The sequence below is a fragment of the Cetorhinus maximus genome, chromosome 5 (genome assembly GCF_964194155.1).
Source record: "Cetorhinus maximus chromosome 5, sCetMax3.hap1.1, whole genome shotgun sequence".
Lineage (NCBI taxonomy): Eukaryota > Metazoa > Chordata > Chondrichthyes > Lamniformes > Cetorhinidae > Cetorhinus > Cetorhinus maximus.
The window spans coordinates 22,986,195-23,007,416 of record NC_135883.1 but is presented as its reverse complement, the minus strand read 5'-3'; the positions used below and the strand labels follow the sequence as shown (position 1 = coordinate 23,007,416).

Genomic DNA, 21,222 nt, shown 5'->3' with positions numbered 1-21,222 from the left:
GTGGTTAACAAAGGTGGTCAAGGACAATATCCAATCAAAAACTAAGGCATGCGAAGCGGCGAAAACTATTGGTAGGCCAGAGGATTGGGAATTGTTTTTTTTTTAGGAACCAGCAGCAAATGGCTAAAAAGCTAATGAAGAGGGATAAAATTGATTATGAAAGTAAATTGGCAAGAAATATAAAAACAAACAGCAAGAGCTTCTATGGGTATATGAAAAGAAAGAAAGTGGCTAAAGTGAGTATGGGACCCTTGGAGGATGCGACTGGAGAATTGATAACGGGGAACAAGTAAATGGCATAATTTAGTAATTTAAGCCAATATTTTGCATCGGTCTTCACAGTGGAGGACATGATAAACATCCCAAAGATATCAGATAATCACGGAGCTAATGGGAGGAAAGATCCTGTAACAGTCTCTATCACGAGGGACAAAGTATTTGACAAACTAATGGGGCAAAAGGCAGACAAGTCACCAGGACCTGATGGCTTTAAAGGAAGTGGCTGCAGAGATAGTGGAGGCATGGACTGAAATATTCCAGGACTCACTGGATTCCGGAAGGGTCCCAGCAGATTGGAAAACTGTTAATGTGACGCCCCTGTTCAAGAAGGGAGAGAGACAAAAAGCAGGTAACTAGACCAGTCAGCCTAACATCTGGCGTTGGGAAAATGCTAGAGTCCATTATTAAGGAAGAAATAGCAGGACATTTAGAAAAGCTTAACGCAATCAAACAGTGTCAACATGGTTTTGTGAAAGGGATACCATGTTTGACAAATTTGCTAGAGTTCTTTCAGGACATAACAAACAGAGTTGATAAAAGGGAACCGGTAGATGTAGTGTATTTGAATTTACAGAAGGCATTCAATAATGTGCCACATAAAAAGGTTATTGTACAAGATAGGAGCTCACAGTATTGGGGGTAATGTATTAGCATGGATTGAGGACTGGTTAACACACAGAAGACAGAGTTGGGATTAATGTGTCTTTTTCAGGTTGGAAAGATGTAACTAGTGGAGTGCCAAAAGGATCAGTCCTAGGGCCTCAATTATTTAACCATCTATATTAATGACTTGGAGGAGGGAGCAGGGTGTAATGTATCCAAATTTGCTGACAATACAAAAATAGGTGGGAGGGCATGTTGTAATGAGGACATAAAGAATCTGCAAGGGGATATAGCAAGATTGAGTGAGTGGGCAAAAACTTGGCAGATGGAGTTTAATGTAGGAAAGTGTGAGGTCATGCACTTTGGTAGGAAGAATTAAAAGGCAGACTATTAATTAAATGGAGAGACTCTCCAAAAAAGTGCAGCACAGAGGGATCTGGGTGTTCTTGTGCATGAAATACAAAAAGTTAGCATGCAGGTGCAGCAAGTAATTAAAGCAGCAAATGGAATTTTGGCCTGTATTGCTAGGGAGTTGGAGTTTAAAAACAGGGAAGTCTTGTTACAAACGTACAGGGTGTTGGTGAGGCTGCACCTAGAGTACTATGTACAGTTTTTGTCCCTGTATTTAAGAAAGGGTATACTGCATTGGAGGCAGTTCAAAAGAGATTCACTAGGCTAATTCCTGGGATGAAGGGGCTGACTTATTAAAAAAGGCTAAACATGTTCGGCCTTTATTCATTAGAGTTTAGAAGAATGAGGGGTAATCTTACTGAAACGTACAAGGTTCTGAGGGGGCTTGACAGGGTAGATATCGAGGAGATGTTTCCACTAGTGGAGGAATCTCGAACTAGCGGACATAGTTACAGAATACGGGGATGCTCATTTGAAACTGAGATGCGAAGAAATTTCTTCTCTCAGAGGGTAGTCAATGTCTGGAATTCTCTACCCCAGAGAGTTGTGGAGGCTAGATCACTGCAAGTATTTAAAGAGAAGGTAGATAGATTTTTGAAATATCGGGGAGTTGAGGGCTATGAGGAGCTGGCACGAAAGAGGAGTTGAGGCCTGGGGCAGATCAGCCATGACCTTGTTGAATGGCAGGACAGGCTTGAGGGGCCAAAAAGCCTACTCCGATTCCTTATGTTCTTAATAAAGATTATACCCTTGTGTTGGCTCACTCATCACCTCGTGAAAGCCCAGTCTGGTAGCTAAGTCTATCAGGACTCAGCCAGTATTAATGGCGATGCTCCAGAGTTCCTTTTGATAATGGACCTGACATCCTCCACCCACATCGCCCCCCCACCTCCCCCGCTGCACCGCCATGCTGCTCCCCACTCCCACTTCCTGTCGTCCCCGCCCCCTACCCACCCCACAAGTACAATCTGTGCCCTTGCTATCTTTGGTGCTTCTTCCAAATGATGTAAAATATACAAGAGTGCTGATTCATCAGCTGCGGGAGAGGTATTCAACAGTCAGCAGCATGAGGTATGTTGGTCCATGTTTGACCAGAAGCTAAGAGATATTACATGATATGGAGTCAATATTGTAGATTTCCCAGGCCACACACAGCAATTGTGTAACACTGTTCCCTTACTGGTGAGTCTATCCTACCCATGGGAAAGGACATATCCAGGGATGTTGATGGAGGAGTTTGGGGGTTGACTGAAAAGTATATTCTGTGACTATCACTATGTCAGGTGTTGCTTTGTTAGTCCATCATCCAGCTCTCACAAATTTGGCACCAGTCCCCAGATGAGAGTGAGGAGTACTTTACAGGGCTGACTGTGTCTTTTGTCCTGGGGATGTGATGCAGAAGTGTAGTCCATCTTGTTATTAACTGCTTATTATTCTTTCTATCAGTTTGATGCACCTGAGTGGTTTGCTAGACCATTTATGAGAGCAGTTAAGAATCAACCACACTGGTACGGGATTGGAGTCACAAATCAGCCAGACCAGGTTAGGGGAGCAGGTTTTCTTCCCGAAAGAACATTAATGAACCAGCGCATTTTTTATATGCATCTGACAGCTTCATGGTCACTTTTACTGATACTAGCTTTTTATTTCCAGATTGTTTAAACACAAATTAAATTCTCAAACTGCCACAGTGGGATTCAAACTTACATATGTTCTCTGGATTGCTAGTCTAGGCGTCTAGATTACCCAGCCAGTAACATAACCACCACTGTGTTGTACCTGACAGGGTCTGATAATGAAAAGAAAAATACTTTACATTTGGCAATCCAGTTGCATTACCAGCATTTGCTAACTATTTTTAAGGAATATTAAAATAAAATTAATGCACAAACGCGTTAGTGCTTCTTCAAGTTAAACTCAGACAAATAAACTCTTTACCTCTGCTGTCCCCCATGGATTGAGCTATCTATGCTTGGCCCCCTCCTAATTCTCATCTATATGCTACCCCTCACTGACACAGCATCAGTTTCCACATGTATGGTGACGAAACCAAGCTTCACCTCACCATAACCTCTCCAGGCTCCTCCTCTGTCTCTAAATTATCAGACTATTTATCCAACATGCACTACTGTATGAGCAAAAATTCTCTCCAACTAAATATGGGAAGATCAAAGCCAATGTCATTGGTCCCTGGTACAAGCAACATATAAATACGAGTTGTTGGTGACTTCTGCATCGGACACAAATAAGATCAAACTTATTTCCTTGAACATGATAAATGTTAGGTGATGACTGATGATTGTGTTTTCAAAAGTGCACCTCACCCTTGCATACGTTCTTGCTGATAATACAATGTTCTGGCTTCTAAATTTTTTGAAGAATTCTGAATCATATCTTCGTTCAGCAGCATGGGGCCCTCCAAGGATTTCCTATAAATAGAATAAAAGCAATTGCACCCATTCAAAACAATACAACACTAAAGTTGTGTACTTATCACTTATTAGAATTTTCAAATACTAGTACCTCCCAAGCAATGACATCAACCCATCATAATAATGAGCCACAATAAACTTTAAATCAATAAGCATTTGTTACAACTCCCTTCATAGAAGTCAGGTATATTATAAAAAAAAACAATCTTTTTGTACTCGCAAATAAGGGAGAAGATCTACATTATCAAGATAAACTTCATGATCTATGTGAAGAAAGCTAATTGATTTTCATACCTCATATGTTGCTAGGCGATTTAAGTAGGTTAACAGTTTCAATCTACAGCGACAAAGCTCTTTCTGTTCTAATGTCAGCCTGTAAAAATGAACAGGATGCATTAGATATCCAAAAATTATAATTAATCTTACAATCAATAACTGCAAATAAACTTCTGTGCACTTCACCTTTGTTATGATACGGTTAGGGACAATTAACATTTAAAGAGAAATCCAAACCAATTAACCAAGAGAACTGCACCCCAAGATTTCACGTCTTATACAAAAACAGACTTTAATGTATATAGAAGACTTAAACAAAACAAGCACTATTAACTTAACTATTGCAAACTTTGTGTTATTCAGCACTGTACCAGCCAGAATTCTCTAGTAACCTGACAACACATTTTTTTTTAAAGACAGTCACTTTAAGTGTCCAGACAATGCATTCTTTAAAAGTTACTAATAATAATAACAGTAGATTGTAAATCTGCAGAAGTTGTTCTTAAGTTTTACACTGAAATTATTAAGTGACTGAGCCAATTTTGGTTTCTGTGCCTGAACAAAGATATACGAGCAACACAGCTTGATTTTTTTTAAAAGGTGGTCTAAAGGTCGTGGTATCATTTGTAGTGTCAGTGGGTCTTCAGTTGTGGTGGTTTTACTGCAATGCCCCGCAATGCCCAACTGCCTAGTTGCCTCCCTTCTCCCTTCAACATCTCAAAGACAGAGCAGCACCTTGTCTTGTGTCCATGTAATGCCCCATTAACCATTGTTGATTAACCGGCACCACCCATTCCTGGAGCATGCCAGATAATAAAGATTTTACTGTATATGATTCATAACTACATATGTTATGTACTCAGTTTTACTTCTTATTTCACCCTTACTTCAATAGAGGCTACCAATAAGTATGTCACGGTCCTCTGGCAACTACTGTATTTAAATTCTCTTCAATCTCAGCTATTCTAAGAGGTCAGGCTTTCATTCATTACCTCTTGACCGTCGATGCCTCAGTCCCTTTATGGTTGCCAACTCTGGCTAGATATATTCTTGGAGGGAAGATCACATGACCCCTTACCTGCAACTGCCCCTTCCCCAGATTGCTGCCATTGGTTGTCCAAAATGTCAATCATCATGGAGCCCTGCCTTCCCAAAGCCTTTCTATGTGTCCCGGTTTTGACTGGTCGCGCCTAGCCCTCTCCCCAATACCCTCGAGCAGTGGTCAACATTCAACTCCACATCCAAACGATGGTCCACCCCCTCTCTCAGCCAGGTTGACAGCAGCAAAGCACAGGGGCTACCCCACTCCTGCACGCCCTCACTCTATTTCGGGCTGAGCCCCATTTCTGCCTTGAACCCGACCCAACTGTCATTTCCTATGGCTATCTTCTCTCAGTGGCCTGCAAACTGGACACCACAAGTCCAAGCTGCAACTAAAAAAACTCCCTCAGCAAACACCCAGATAAATTGAAACCAGAGAATCTCCCTAAGTTACACACTTCTCCATGATGACACAGCATGCTCTGGGATGTCAGACCATTAGGTTTAATGTCCCTCATTTAATATTCCTTCTTTGATCTGCAGAAACAAAGGATTTTATATCCCTGCAAGGTTTACAAAATGCGTTTAAACTAATTTAACTCCAACTCCCCAAACAAAAACATTTCCCTGGATTGTCCTTACTGCAAGGATTGCAGATGTCATGTCACCAGTTCTTTAGCTAAGTGAGCCAACCTGTTGTTTTATGATCTTACCTTTGTAGCTGTTAACCTCTTAAGTCAACATGACCCCAACCTTTTAATTGTAATAAACTCCAAGTTTGTTTGAGTTGCATTCACTCCAGGGTTGCTTATCAGTTGCATAGCCAGATGTACCCATTTATCTACATTTAACCTATTAACTTACAACCTAAAAGTTGTATTCCTAAAACTAGAAATTATATTCTAAAGCACATAAACCAAGTCGTAGATATTTACAACATCTTATGTATATAATAGTACTTTCCTTGACATTTTCAAAATTATATTGCCTTGTCATGAACAGGGATGCGTACATTTTCATGTATTTGGAGTTTATTTTGGTTAGTAAACAATGAAGAGCTACGTGAAATATAAAAATGCCGAAATTCAGTGATCATTAGTAAACTGTCACAAAGCTATAAAATTGCAGGTGAAAGAGAGACAGGTGCAATGAAGCAAGTACGTTTAATAATAATTATAGTCTTTAATGTTCAATGTAATAATTATAGTCTTTGATATTCAAAGAGGCTTGGTTGTGCTTGTATAAGGAATGCAGAAATTTAGCATGAAGGTACACCAAGCAATCAGGAAGGCAAATGACATGTTAGCCTTTATTGCAAGGGGATTGGTGTACAGGAATAAAGAAGTCTTTCTACAATTGCACAGGGCTTTGGTGAGACCACATCTGGAATACTATATGCAGTTTTGGTCTCCATATTTAAGGAAGGATATACTTGCATTTGAGGCAGGACAGCAAAGTTTCACTAAATTGGTCCCTGGGATGAGGGGATTTACCTATGATGAGAAGCTTTGTAAATTGAGATTAAAGTCATTGGAGTTTAAAAGAATGAAAAGCGATCTCATGGAAATATACAAGATTCTAAAGCACTTGATAGAGTTGATGCTGATTGTTTCCACTGGTCGGGGAAACTAAAACATCGGGCACAGTCTCAGGATAAGGGGCCGATCATTTAGGATTGAGATGAAGAGAATTGACTTCATTCTAAAGATAGTGAATCTTTGGAATTCTCTAACTCAGAGGGTTGTGAAGCTCCATGGGTGAACACATTCAAGGCTGGGATAGACAGATTTTTGGTCTCTCAGGGAATCAAGGGATATGAGGACCGGACAGGAAATGGAGTTGAAGCCCAAGATCAGCCATGTTCGTACTGAAAAACGGAGCAAGCTCGACAGGCCATATGGTCTATTCCTGCTCCTATTTCATTTGTTAACAAAATTAAAACAGTCATTCATTCATTCATAAAAATTGTAAGAATGCATAATGAGGCTTGGCTGAGAGCCCAGACATTCATTAGAGTGCTTAAACAGCTGCGCCCCAGGGAAAACACTACTTGATTGACAATTCTAGATCTCTGAACTTTTCTGTCAATTTCACAATGTTTATTTACACAAGGTTAAGAGATTTGCTTGCGGTTTCTGCTATTGATACTTTAAAAGGTTTGGATGACTGACACTTTTATTGGGCTGTATTGAAAGCAATTCATATGACTTTTATTAGTATTTAATGGGGGTGGGTGGGTGGAGGGGCATAGCTTGGCATGGAGGGCATGAATGAGGCATGGGGGAGTGTGTTGTTGGGGGGGGGGGGGGGTGTGTGTGTGTGAGGGCTAGAGTACCTTAATGTTTTTATCGTAACTGCGACTAAGTCCCACAGCACTGAGAAGGGCCTTTATAATAACCCACCTTCCCACCCAGCAGCCCCTGTAGCTACGTCCAAACTCTTTCTGGGGGCAGGAGGCGTAATTTCAGTTTGCCCCCTACCAATGCCCTGAACAAAAATCCCGCCTTGGCGGGCACTTTCTCCCAAGGTGGGGATCCAAGTCAGGAAATTTCCTGACTCCCACAATCCATCTTGAGGATGAAACTCAAGCCAGGATGTCAAATTATGGCACATGGTACATAACATGTCCTTATAACATTTTAGAACACACAGTGGCTCTGCTTATAATTGTATGCTGTGAAGTAACTATTATTACTCACATGGAAAAATCCAACAGTTGGAGCAGCTCCTGTCTCTTTGCTGTCTCTTTTTCTTTTCTCCTCTGCATCTCTTCAACTGGCGACACATATTCCTCATAGGGAATATCATCAATGTCGACATCTCCAGGCAAAATGAATCTGTTAAAATGAAAGTGAATGATTGTCCAAAGAGCTGTAGGCTGCTTCAAATTGTAATACATATGATTATAAATCTACTACTTCTGGAATGAACTGCAACAATTCTGCAAGGTGAAATATTAATGTGCTTGTTCAATAGAGGTTTTATTACATTGTGTAAAATTATTGCCCCGGTGACCTACATTTTCCAGAGGTTGCAGTAAACTGCGTTAGATTTTATAGGTGTTGTAAAGATATCCATGACATTTTCAATCGGCATAAAATTCAAATAATTGAAGTGAACCTTTGAAAGGTTATGCCTCTGTATCTCAAGTTATTTTTATGCTGTTCTGTGCAAAGCAACATATTTATTGGTGAAAAAAAACTTTTAGTTAAAAACAAACTGTTTAAAATAAATTAAAGTAAATCAGGAAATGTAAAGTACAATAATAAAACAGAAAATGAAGTTCTGACAAAAGGTCACAGAGCTGAAACAGCAATTTGATTTCTCTCTCCACAGATGCTTCCTGACCTGCTGAACATGGAACAGATTTCCAGTATCCGCAGTATTTTATGTATATATAAAATACAGTAAATCTAAAGTCTTGTCCCAGGAAAACAAAATATGAAGAAAAAAATTGGAAAAGAGAGAATAGTTCTAACTAGTCTGAAAAAAGAAGTGTCCAGTTGACGGCCCTGCCTCATTTTTTTCCATAGCTGAAATAATTGCATCTGGTAGGTAACTTATAACCCACATTTGAAGCAAAATAAAGGAGTAGACATTTTTACCTGCTGTTGCTGGGAAATAAAAAAGAACAAATTACTGTTCAGAACATACAAGTAGCAATACCTTCCTGGAAAATGCACTGCTATGCAATATATGGATTGGGGGACAGTGAAGTTATACATTTCTTAAAATGGATGACAAACCTGCCACCATCTTCTCTTTTTCCTATAGCTATAAGTGCTTCCAGGTCAGTCCCTTTCAATCCATATTGAAGCAGTTCTCTGGCCGCATCAACATTTTCAGGCACTCTTTCCACACATTCATGCAACACCCATGAACGTTTCTTAATTTTACTCTGTGGAAAGACAAGTGAAAATAGTTTAAATAAATATCAGGTGCATTGACTAATTCAATGAAGAGAAGAAGCCACCAAAAAGGAAGCGAGAAAATACACAATCTGAGAACAACCAACAATAAACAGAAGAAAAACAATTAATAAGTGGAAGGAAGAGGACAAAAGATTTGAGGTTTGAGTCAATTCCTACAGGGATTTTATAAGAAAGAGGGGTAAGTACCTAAAGTAGTGGTTTCTAAATATGGATTCCTCTTTATTAGAAGGCAAGAAAGATCTAAGAAGGGAATTCAGGCAGAATTCTTTCATACAAAAGCTAATTATATGGAGCAAGTTATATGGTAATATCATTGAATCGGCCTAAATGGTTTCCTTCAAGATATATTTCAGAAGAAAAAAATGCAGCCATGAATAAGCTGAAAAGGCAGGATTGAGATCAAGAAAAACAGGACAAGCTTACTGAGCAAAATAACCCAGTCTTGTTGCTAAAATTCCATAAACAAGATGGATTAAATCTAAAAATAATTTGCACTATTGGGAATAGTAACAATCAATTGCTAGCTACTTAACACTATGCATAAACATACCAGGTAGTCCTGAATAGAAGCTATATTAACAGGAGATTTTCTCCATTGTCTTTGATATACCAGGTCACTGTCAAGGTCATAGGCTTGTGCAAGAGCCAATGCTTCACCATATTCTTCATTATCAATCTGAAAAAGATTGTTTAACAAAATACTTTAAAATACTGACAATACATGTTCTCGTAACAAAATTTAAGAAACTTAAGCTGTTGAATAAAACCATTCATACTTGCCCATTTCATTCCTTTCTGTGCTACTTTCCAAATTTAAAAAAACATGCTTTAGAATGTATTAACTTCTTTTCTGAAGACTATGATCTGTTTGTCTAAAAGCCCCAATTAGAGTCACTCATTCTAATGACTTTTCAATGGCACAACAGTTTGCTTACAACTTACTGCACTACGGAGTATTGAGTTGTGAGTTACTGCTAATGACTCACTCCACCAACATGGGGAAGCACCAAGCAAGGACAAGATGTTACGACGCTGGAGGGGAAAGGGTGAATTCGCACAGTCAGCTTTTTACATTCTTAGTAGCTGGCTGAACTACAACGTAAGTTAAAGCCTGGAGGAAGGGGATCACAGGTGTTATATGACGAAACCGGTGTTATGGGAAATGGGTAAAAATCATCAGAAAAAATGTGTTATTTTAAAGAAACTTGAATCCACATGTGTAAGGTGAAGGAAAGTAGCCCTGAGAGAAATACAACTTTAATTTAATTTGTACCGGATGTATCAAAAATAAGCACCTTCAGGTAAGGAAGGAGATGGACAGATAATCAGAGCCTTCCCTATATTGCCTCAGAAAAGTGTTTAAATGTTACTTTGGAAGAGTACACACAAACCCATTCCAAAATGGGCACTGTTGCACACCCATAAATTTGTACAGGATGCTCAAATTTGAACTTTCTTGAGGGCATGGAAACAAACAAGTGTGCACCCAGTGTGTCCTTTACTAAACTGTATGTATGACATTGATTTATATAATATATATAAAAAATGTATATATAATATATATTAAAAATGTATATATATATATATATATGCATACATATAATTTGCACAAGTCATTTAATTCTTAACAGATCATAAAGTAGACTAAAGATTTAACAAAATCATTGGTGTGCAATACCCATGAACATGTATTAAAATTATTTCTTTACAATAATTTGTCAATTTCACATATCAAATAACAAACCATCCACCTCTGGGTGTATGGCTGTCTCAGGAGGACTGCAAGCAAATGGGTTCTAGTAATATAATTCAAATTGATTCTGAAAGAATCAACCAGATGCAATAAGTGAGAAAAATGAAATGGGGATAACATATTTGGAAGTCACTACAGACTTCAATAAAAGGATGTACAAAATCTGGGGTACTATGATTTTGTAAGTGATATAGGTCTCAGTAACATGAATTCCTTCATGCGTTGAACAGCAAAATCTGACATATTGGTCTTAATAAAAGTCACAATCGTGAAAACTTGCTTGATTAGAAGGGCCCTTGAATAAATGCAACAACTCTCCCAAGTCTTTGGATGAGGAAACTTATGAAATAAAATGGGAAATGTTATTTCTCCACAGAAATCACTATTCCTAACCTTACTCCATAGTGTTTATGTAAAACAGACAGGATTAAAGCAGGTGCATTACTATCTTTATTTCATAAATGCTATAATGGATTTTTGAACAGGTTATCAGAATTTTAAGGCTCGGAAAATGATCACAAAATGGGTGATGATTTAGCCCTTCAGGGCAATCATGCTGGAAATTCCTACGGGTAATGAATCTGAAGATGTTTGCTGCCAATTTCAAATGAAGTCCAACGTCGATTTTTATTTAAATTCAATGTGAAAGATTCAGATGTGAAGGCAAATGGCATGTTAGCCTTTATTGCAAGGGGATTGGAATACAGGAATAAAGGAAGTCTTGCTACAATTGTACAGGGCATTGATTAGACCATATCTGGAATACCATGTACAGCTTTGGTTTCCACTTTTAAGCAAAGATATACTTGCATTGGAGGCAGTACAGTAAAAGTTCATTAAATTGGTCCCTGGGGTGAAAGGGCTGTCCCGTGGTGAGAGGCTGAGTAAATTGGGCCTATATTCTCTGGCGTTCAGAAGAATGAGAGGTGATCTTATTGAAGCATACACAATTCCAAAGGGACTTAATAGGGTAGATGCCGAGAGATTGTTTATGCTGGCTGGGGAAACTAAACACAGGGGAACAGCCTCAGGTAAGGGGGCTGGTCATTTAGGACAGAGGTGAGGAGAAATTATTTCACTCAAATCTGTGAATCTTCACTGTGAGCCTTTGAAATTCAAACCCAGAGATTGTGGACACACTATCATTGAATAGATTTTTGGTTCCTCAGGGCATCAAGGAATATGGCGAGCGGGTGGGAAAGTGAAGTTGATGCCCGAGATCAGCCATGGTCGTATTGAATGGCAGAACAGGCTCAACCCACCGTACAGTCTCCTCTTGTTCCTACTTCTTGAGTTCTTGTGAAAGCCGAAGGAACAGAGTAAAATCTGCAATGTCTTGATTTTAATCATTGGTTTCTACTCTACAGCTGTTTACTCAACTCTTATTTAAAAAAATACAATTTTAAAGCTTTTAACTCATTAGCAACTAACCTTCATACTAGAATTTTGCATATCTGACCAGCACCATTTACCACATCTTAGTTTAATAAAGCAACCTGGCTACCTTCCTTTGCCAATTTTGACATAAGGTCTTTACCCATAAACATTAACCTGCAACAAACTGCAGTCTTGGTGTATTAAGTGTCTTGTCTTTGCATTATGCTACCTTCATAGTTAAAAACCAGGCTCACTTAAAGAAAATAACCCAGTCAGTTTGCTATAAAACATACCAAAAACTTAAGACATCTGCTATAGATAAAGGAGACATGAAAATTTTAATATCATAAATGGAAGCCATGTTTATTTTATTCTTGACGTCAATAGGAACTTTCACATTGGTTAACAACTGGGTTGTTCCAGCAGCAAGAAGGTAGGTGATAGGCTGCCCAGAATTTTTGATTAGGCACACACATTTCTGGTGACATATTCATGAAGACAATTCTCTCAGGCAAATTCCAGAGTTCCCACTGACAGAATTTGGGAGCTCACCCTTATTTACTTTGCTATTCTATGATGTTGTTAGCCTGAAGCAATCACAAAAGATACAAACTCCACATTAAATTAAAAGGTATTACCGGGCGAAATTGAGAGGTTTAGTGTAGAACAAACGACTGTTATTTTGCATATTGTAAGCAGCAGTATCTGTGCGCTGCACATCAATGTAAATTTGTCGTTTGCTTTACATTACACTTTTATCCATTTGCTAGTTGATTTTTTGTGGTGCTGCACACAGGAAATCAAGGCCAACTGTAGTTTTTTTTTATTCATTGCTGGCTAGGCCAGCATTTACTGCCCATTCCAAATTGCATTTGAGGGGGTGGCGTTAAGCTTCCTTCTTCAAACGCTGCAGTCCATGTGGTGTAGGTACACCTACAGTGTTGTAGGGAGGGAGTTCCAGGGTTTTAATCCAGCGATAGTGAAGGAATGGCAATGAGAGAGAGAGAGAGAATGTGCAAGGTTACTGGGATAAGGCAGGGGAGTGGGACTAAGTAGAATGCTCTTTCAGAGAGCCAGTGCAGGCTCGATGGGCCGAATGGCATCCTTCTGGACTGTCATTGATGAGACAGCTGAAGATGGTTGGGCCTAAGGCACTACCCTGAGGAACTCATGCAGTGATGTGCTACCATAACCATCTTCCTTTGTGCAAGGTATGACTCCAACCAGCGTAGAGTTTCCTCTAATTCCCATTGACTCCAGTTTTTCTAGGGCTCCTTGATGCTACACTCAGTCAAATACTGCTTGATGTCAAGGGCAGTCACCCTCACGTCACCTCTGGAGTTCAGCTCTTTTGTCCATGTTTGAACCAAGGCTGTAATGAAGTCAGCAGCCGAGTAACCCTGGCGGAACCCAAACTTAGCATCAGTGAGCAGGTTATTGCTAAGCAAGTGCCGCTTGATAGCACTGTTGATGACCCCTTCCATCATGTTACTGATGATCAAGAATAGGCTGATGGGCGGTAATTGGCCGGGCTGGATTTATCCTGCTTTTTTTTGTACACCCTGTCCAGCTACAGGATGTACCTGGGCAATTTCCCACATTGTCGGTCAGGTGCCAGTGTTGCAGGTATACTGGAACAGTTTGGCTAAGGGCGCGGCAAGTTCTGGAACACAAGTCTTCAGTACTATTGCTAGAATATTGTCAGGACCCAAAGCCTTTGCAGTATCCAGTGCCTTCAGCCGTTTCTTGATATCACGTGGAGTGAATCCAGTTGGCTGAAGACTGGCATCTGTGATGCTGGGGACCTCCGGAGGAGTCTTAAGCTGACGCAGCATTAGAGGACACGTGAAATATATAATTATAATAGCTCAGTCCCAAATTTTAAGTCATATTATGCCATTATTTTCATATCATACTTTGAATTGATATTATTTATCGCAAAGTGGGAAGCAGAGAAATGGAATAGGTTAAAACATATGAGTTTCCCTGCCAGACGGAATTGGGAGACCTAAAACTAAAATGCTATAGCATTTCCCTGTCGGAAGATCTGATTACTACATTCATTTAATGCACGTTCATTTACATTCATCTAATTAATGCATTCATTCATCAGTTCATAGTGTAGAGTAAGGTCTGAGAGGAAGTTTAACATGCTGCTGTCCAAAGTCAAGGAATTTACATGAGGAAATGTATTTATTCAGTAAACTGACTACACTGACAATGGCTTCTTTCAACCCCTAGGTTCACTACAACCACCAAGTTATCATTAGACATATAATAGTCTAATAAAGTAAAAGGATTTTCTTGTGGGATTGTTTTCAGTGCTAAGCATGAGAAAAGTACCTGAGGCTAAATATATACTGACCTTTCTTTGATAGAGCTCCTCTGGAGTGGTAGACCTCAAACTTACTAGCCTGTAAGTTTTAGTGATTGTTCGTGGTCGCTTTCGAGGGGGAGCAAAGCGCTCCATTTCTGTCAAGTAATACAAGCCTTGCTTCACATAACCAAAATATCGAGCTTTGGCAGAGGATTCGTCATCCGAGTCAGAATCCTCCTCACCTTCGTCATCGTCTAATGAATTAGCTTCCAAACGATGCCTCTTGTAAGCTACCTTTACTTCACACTAAAAAAAAGAAAAATGTAACATGACTTTTATAGGTTCAAAGGATCGTCTTTTGTGAAGGCAATTAGCCGAACAGGCATTACTTATAGATCTGAAGAAGAGTCACACGGACTCAAAACATTAACTCTGTTTCTCTCTCTACAGATGCTGCCAGACCTGCAGAGCTTTTCCAGCATTTTCTGTTTTTATTATTTATAAGTCATTTAAGTTTGGGTTTGGAAGGAGTTTGAGGTCTGACAATGAAGTTGAACCATACATTCTGCTAAAGAACACCAAGTTTTTGCTAACCTCAGATTTTTTTAAAAATGACATTATTAATTAAAATTAAAGCCATAGCCTCAATTGTGTGACAAACCTGCCTCCTGCTCATTTAAATTTCTAGTTCCTTTCAATAAAACCTGCTCAAATATGAAGGAGAAAAAGAATTGCTAATTTATGCAGGAAGGGGCAGAGGAGCAGAGAAGGGACAATGTCCAGGAAAAGAAAGGGAATCGCAGATTGCGGAGCAATTTCAGAAACAAGATTATGATCCTTCATAAATATTAAACAGTCTGTATGGAGTCCCTGTCCTGTGAGGTAGGAGAATTTTTTCCATTCAATACGTATAATTTTACACAGTAATCAAAATTGTCAGCATTTGTTGAGTAGTTGGTATTTTTTCCCATATCTTCTAATAAATAAGCTGAATGTCATAAACGGCAACTTGCATTTCTATTGAACATTACGCAGAAGAACATCCTAAGTGGCTTCACCTTCACAGGAGAAAGGAAGGGATACCAAGACAGTAAAGGTTTCTACAATTATATGAAAAGGAGGAGAATAGCGAAAGTGAGCATTGGACCCATAACAGGGTGAGACTGGGGAATTAATACTGGGAAACAAGGAAATGGTAGACTATGCTGTATCTGTTCTCACAGTAACAGACACAAAACGCATCCCAAGAATGGTTAAAAAAAAAACAAGGGGAAAAGGGAGGGAGGAACTTAAAACAATTACAATCACTAGGAAAACCAATGGGATTAAAGGTTGACAAGTACCCTGGACCTGATGCCCCGCATCCTAGGGTCTTAAAGGAAACAGCTACAGAGATATTGGGTGCATTGGTCATAATCTTCCAAAATTCCCTAGATTCTAGAAAAGTCCCAGCGGATTGGAAAACCACAAATTTAGCACCAGTATTCAAGAAAGGATGGATACAGAAAGCAGGAAACTATAGGCCAGTTAGTCTAACATCTTCATTGGGAAAATGCTAGAATCAATTATTAAGGAGATAGTTGCAGGACATTTAGAAAATCATAATACTATCAGGCAGGGGGGGGTGATGGGGAGTGCGGGAGCGGGTGCACCTCCGATCGGCGCCCCCAATTGGGGGCGTGCCGCCATTTTACGTGGGTGGGCCAATTAAGGCCCGTCCAGCGTGACGTCCACTCGAAAGCGCTGTGCGCTCCCTGTGCGGGTGGGGGGGATTCCCTCAGTTGGGAGTGCCCTCTTTTGCGCATGTGCGCGAAAGAGCGCACAGATCTCCGAGGCTAAGTGCTGCTTCAGGGAGATTGGCTCCGATTTAAAATTTGTAATACAAATGATAAAAAAATTTCCCAGACATGCCCCCTCATGTGACACTGTCACATGAGTTGGGGCATGTCCATAACTTTTATTGAAATCTTTAATAAAAATTGAAATACTCTCATGAAACCTCATCCCGTCCGTGGATGAGGTTTCATGCTTTTTCCGAAGCCTGCCAGGGCTCCCGGCCTGCCCGCCAGCGTTAAGGTTGAGTGGGCAGGTCTATTAACGACCTTAATTAGTTTTTCAATGGCCTTAATAGGCCGTTGACAGGTCGGCGGGCACGCAGCTGACTCGGCTGCGCCCCCTCCGACCTGAAACTGGAAATGACGCTGGGTGACGTCGGGAGTTCCACCCGATATCATCCCGTCTCATTTTATGCGTCGGCGAGCGGGCCCTGCCCCTGCTCGCCAACCGGAAGATCCTGCCCATAGACACAGACCCTACTACAATTCCAATTCAAAAATAATTTCCAATAACATTATACACATATCTCTTCCATGACATCTTGCTACAACTGTACAGGGCACCATGTACAGTTTTGGTCTCCGTACTTAAGGAGGGACGTGTGTGCATTGGAAGCAGTTTTGAGAAGGTTCACTAAGATTATTCCTAGGATGAAGGGGTTGTCTTATGAGGAAACGTTGAGCCTATATCCATTGGAGTTTAGAAGAATGAGAGGTGCTCTTATTGAAGTTTCTGAGGGTGCTTGACAATTAAGAGGATGTTTCCCCTCCTGGGGGATTCTAGGACTAGGGAGCACAGTTTAAAAGTAAAGGGTTTGCCATTTAATACAAATATGAGGATGAATTTCTTTTCTCTGAGGGTCATTAGTCTTTAGAATTCTCTTCCAGAGAGCAATGGAGGCTTGGTCATTGAATATATTCAAGACTGGGTTAGACGGATTTTTGATCTATAAGGGAGTCAAGGGTTATGGGGGACAGGCAGGAAAGTGGAGTTAAGTCCACAATCATGTCAGCCATGATTTTACTGAATGGTGGAGCAGGCTCGATGGGCTGAATGGCTTACTCCTGCCCCTATTTCTTATGATTTTGGTGGGCAATTAACAGGTGGTCAAAGGATTGATCAAACAGATGGATTTTAAGGAGACTTTTAAATGAGGGAAAGGGCAAGTAGAAGTCTTTAGCAAGGGGTGGGGGTTAAAAGGGGTCCAGAGAGCACAGCCAAGACATCTGTAATGGTGGAACATCATTGTTGATAAGGCCAGAATCAGAAGACCAAAGAGCATACGTGACCTGAAAACATCAAGAAGGTTGGATAGTGTTAAGTTATGAAGGAGTTTGTAAATAAGGACAAGGATCATTTAACATGTTGGTGAACAGCAAATCAGTGTAAGTCAACAAGGTTAGAAAAAGCAGGATTTTAATACCAACAAATGCAAAAGTGCTGTTTATAGAAATTAAAAATGACCAGCAGAGGCATACATTGGAGGCATTGAATCAACACTGAGACAATGAAGAGACGTGGGATTTGCAGCATTGGGATAAAGTGGATAATTCAAGATATAACTAGACACTCAGCCAGCAGAGATAAGTGTGTTAGATGGACAGGGTCAATGAAACTTTCCCTATCTTTGACATTTTTAGTCTTCTTGAAATGGGCTTCACTGTCCATCTCAATGAAAATGGAAGTTGGAGGAATGAAGAAAGAACCGCTGCGAGAGTATGCTATTATTTTCATGTCAAGGGGCGTGAACTGTAATTATTTTTTTGTTGCACTATATTTATGTCTTGAGTAAGATGGGGAGGGAAAATTAGATGTGTTGACAATATACAAAGCCTCAAATATGCTAAAAATGTGATCAAAGGTGTGTAAGTTAAAATAGCAAAACATACAAGTTATTAATTGTAAACCTACAATTTTCAGTGAGAATGGGCATTTAATCTAGCACAAGAAGTTTCACATTCAGTACCTCTAAACTCATAAAGCTTCCATCATGGGCAGCGCTGACTTGAGGTGAAGGCTCAAACCATTCACAAGACTGACCAAGCAGGTTTTTCAATGTCCTCACAGATGATACAGTTAAAGCACCAGAACAGCGAGCCAGAATGATTGCATTGTCAGCCCACCAGTTTACATCACACAGGGGATAAAATGATGATCTGTCTGAAGGACAAGAAATGATATATAATGATGTTCCAAGATTATTCAACACAACAACAATGTAATCCAGTCAGACAAGATTAAACATATTCTAAATACCTGTACAAGCAAAGGAAATTTAATGTTGAAAATGCTTAGTAGGTAAGGCAGCGTCAAAGGCAGAATCCATCAAGAGATGCTGCCTGACCTGCCAATGCTTCCAGCATTTTCTTTTTATTTCAGATTTCCAACATCTGCAATTATTTTGCTTTTTGTTTTATTAATATTTCGATCCTACTGCACTCTTTTATTGGAGGTCCTTTCATCTTGCTGTCCAACCTCTTTCAAATTACACACATTGCTTAAACAAAGAATTTGTGCATGGGTTTTCTTTTGGTTGAATGCAGTATGCTCAAACTATACTTTAAAACAGCAAGAGAAGGGAAAAAGATGAGCTATCCGTTTAAAAGCGATTTCCCAGAATTCGATTTTTAAAAAAACAAAAATAAATCCCTACAAAAAAATCAGACAGAAACTACTCCATTATTTAGGACATTTCATACCTTTTATTTTCTTCCTTTTCTCCACTGATTTCGCCCACTCAGGATTAATGGCATCAAATCCATCCTAGAATAAAAAGTATGCATATTTGTATGATCCAAACATAAATGTTCATACAAGAAAAGTTTTATACCAGGGAACAAATCATAAAAACAGGAAAAGGAGACCAAAGCTTAGAAGATAATAATTTTGTATAGTAATAAATACATAAGCACAGACCCAAGAGTTACTGAGCTATTTAATAGCCATTGTACCTAAACTGAGAATGGAATTGTTTCTTGGATAACATGAAGTGGTCTGAATTTGTTGTATTAACTAATGCAGAGATTAACGGTGGAGGCAAGGAAACCCAGTTTTAACTGAGATACAAGGGATCAATGGATCCTATATATTGCATAGCCACATGAGTTGTTTAATGTTAAATAACCCCTGAATTCAAATATATGCTATTGCATTAAAAAATAATTGGGAGTTTGTAACTTTACAGCAATCAATTAAATGTTTTCAGAAGTGGTTCATGAAGATAACATGCTGCAAATTTTTCTTGATTAAAAATAAAGGTAGAGACAATTTGCATATATTAGTTCTACACTTTGGCTTAAGTGTCACAAAACCAATATATCATCAAATGGGATATAAATTAAAAGAAACTGCAAGTTTGGAAATGTATTTGTCAGTTACGATCTTAGATAAGTCAAAATTAAAAATATAACTGGACTTTTCTCTTCATAAGGGCTGAAGTGTATTGCCATCACCTTCTCGGTTTGCACTGTATCACCAGAGTCAATTATCTGATAATCTGAACTCTTCCAGTTGACAAATTTTCCCCCTAATGGTACATTTTCCCAATGCCTTAAAAATTTACAGATCTGAAAAACTGCAACACACATAGTAAGGAAACTCAAACCATGACACGTCAAATTTCAGGTAATAGAGCCCTAATCTGTTAAAGAAAAAAATACCATATTGTCAGACAGCACTTAGGTTGTATGCCAGTTACCCGTACTACAGCTAATCTGTTGGATAGTTATGGCTACTAAATCTCCAGAGTTTAGGGGTCAAATGTGTTCAAAATGTTCAGCATTGGCAATTGTTGCTGTGACTGATGAAGCAGAGAATTATTGTTACTTTCCACCTAACCTATATAGTCCATTGTCCACCAATATAACACACTCCATTAACTAACTGATGATCATTGAATGGGTGGAGAAGGAAGTAGAGGGTCAGTGACCAGAACAATAGTGGGGACAGCCAGAAATTAGAGAAAGATTGGCTGCTACAATGCCCGACTTCAAAGTTAGGTGGTGAAGAAGACATAGCTGTAATCAAGGAAACAGTAGTGAGGTAACTTAAGTGCATTCTAAGAGCACAAGGAATAATTTTTAAAAATAGAAGCAGCATTATAAATGCATATTATTAAATTCAGTATGCAATACCCCCTGTAAATGCTTCCTATGGACTTTTCAATGTTAATTATGCCCACAGTCCTATTGCATTTGTAGTTAGAAAGAAATATATAAAAGCTACAACACAAAATCAGGCCTTTTGGCTAATCCAGGCCTGGTTATTGTTTACCTTCCATGCAAGCAAATAATCCTTTCACATTTATGTATCCTATTGTTATTGGAAAGTTTCTCCATCTGTTGCTTTCTCTTACTTACTCACCAGAGTTAACAAAAAAGAAAGACTTGCTTTTCTTGCTAAAGCGCTTTTCATGACCAATGGATGTCTCAAAGCACTTTAGAGCCAAAGTATATGTCTTAACCAATCAGGGTCAAGTTGACTGGTTTAAATTTCGAATAGTGTTTGGCAGTTAACTGACAGTCGCCATCACTGGTGCATTCTCCATGGCAATGCCACCTGCTAACCAATCAGCACTCTCTTCACATACAGTATAAATAGTTGTTTTCCCCTTATATTGGTACTCTTACAAGGTGTCCTGATGAGTGCATGACAAGCTTAGACATCTCTCTTTTTTTCAGCAATACTCACTAATCTACCTGTCACAGGTGCATCCGTCCAGGACAGTACTGGCAGCAGTGACCACCGCACAGTCCTTCTGGAGACAAAGTTGCATCTTCACACTGAAGATATCATTCATTGTGTCGTGTGGCACTACCATCATGCTAAATAGGATAGATTCAAAACAGATCTACCACCTCAAAACAGGGCTTCCATAAGGGTTCGTGGGCCATCAGTAGCAGCAGAATTGTATCCACAATCTGCAGCCTCATGGTCCCTCATTCTACCATTGCCACCAAGAAAGGA

At 39.4% G+C, this 21,222-nt stretch overlaps 1 protein-coding gene across 2 annotated transcripts in view; it reads right to left on the bottom strand.

The window, feature by feature from the left end:
• Positions 1 to 21,222, bottom strand: part of nbas (NBAS subunit of NRZ tethering complex) — a 248,466-nt gene that overhangs the window by 191,492 nt on the left and 35,752 nt on the right. For both annotated transcript variants that reach the window (XM_078541594.1, XM_078541595.1), the window contains exons 13-20: positions 18,957 to 19,020; positions 18,224 to 18,417; positions 14,470 to 14,727; positions 9,525 to 9,650; positions 8,789 to 8,940; positions 7,742 to 7,879; positions 4,020 to 4,098; positions 3,618 to 3,722 (exon numbers count right to left, since the gene is read on the bottom strand). In XM_078541594.1, coding sequence (XP_078397720.1) covers positions 3,618 to 3,722; positions 4,020 to 4,098; positions 7,742 to 7,879; positions 8,789 to 8,940; positions 9,525 to 9,650; positions 14,470 to 14,727; positions 18,224 to 18,417; positions 18,957 to 19,020 — 1,116 coding nt within the window. The remainder of the gene's footprint in view (positions 1 to 3,617; positions 3,723 to 4,019; positions 4,099 to 7,741; positions 7,880 to 8,788; positions 8,941 to 9,524; positions 9,651 to 14,469; positions 14,728 to 18,223; positions 18,418 to 18,956; positions 19,021 to 21,222) is intronic.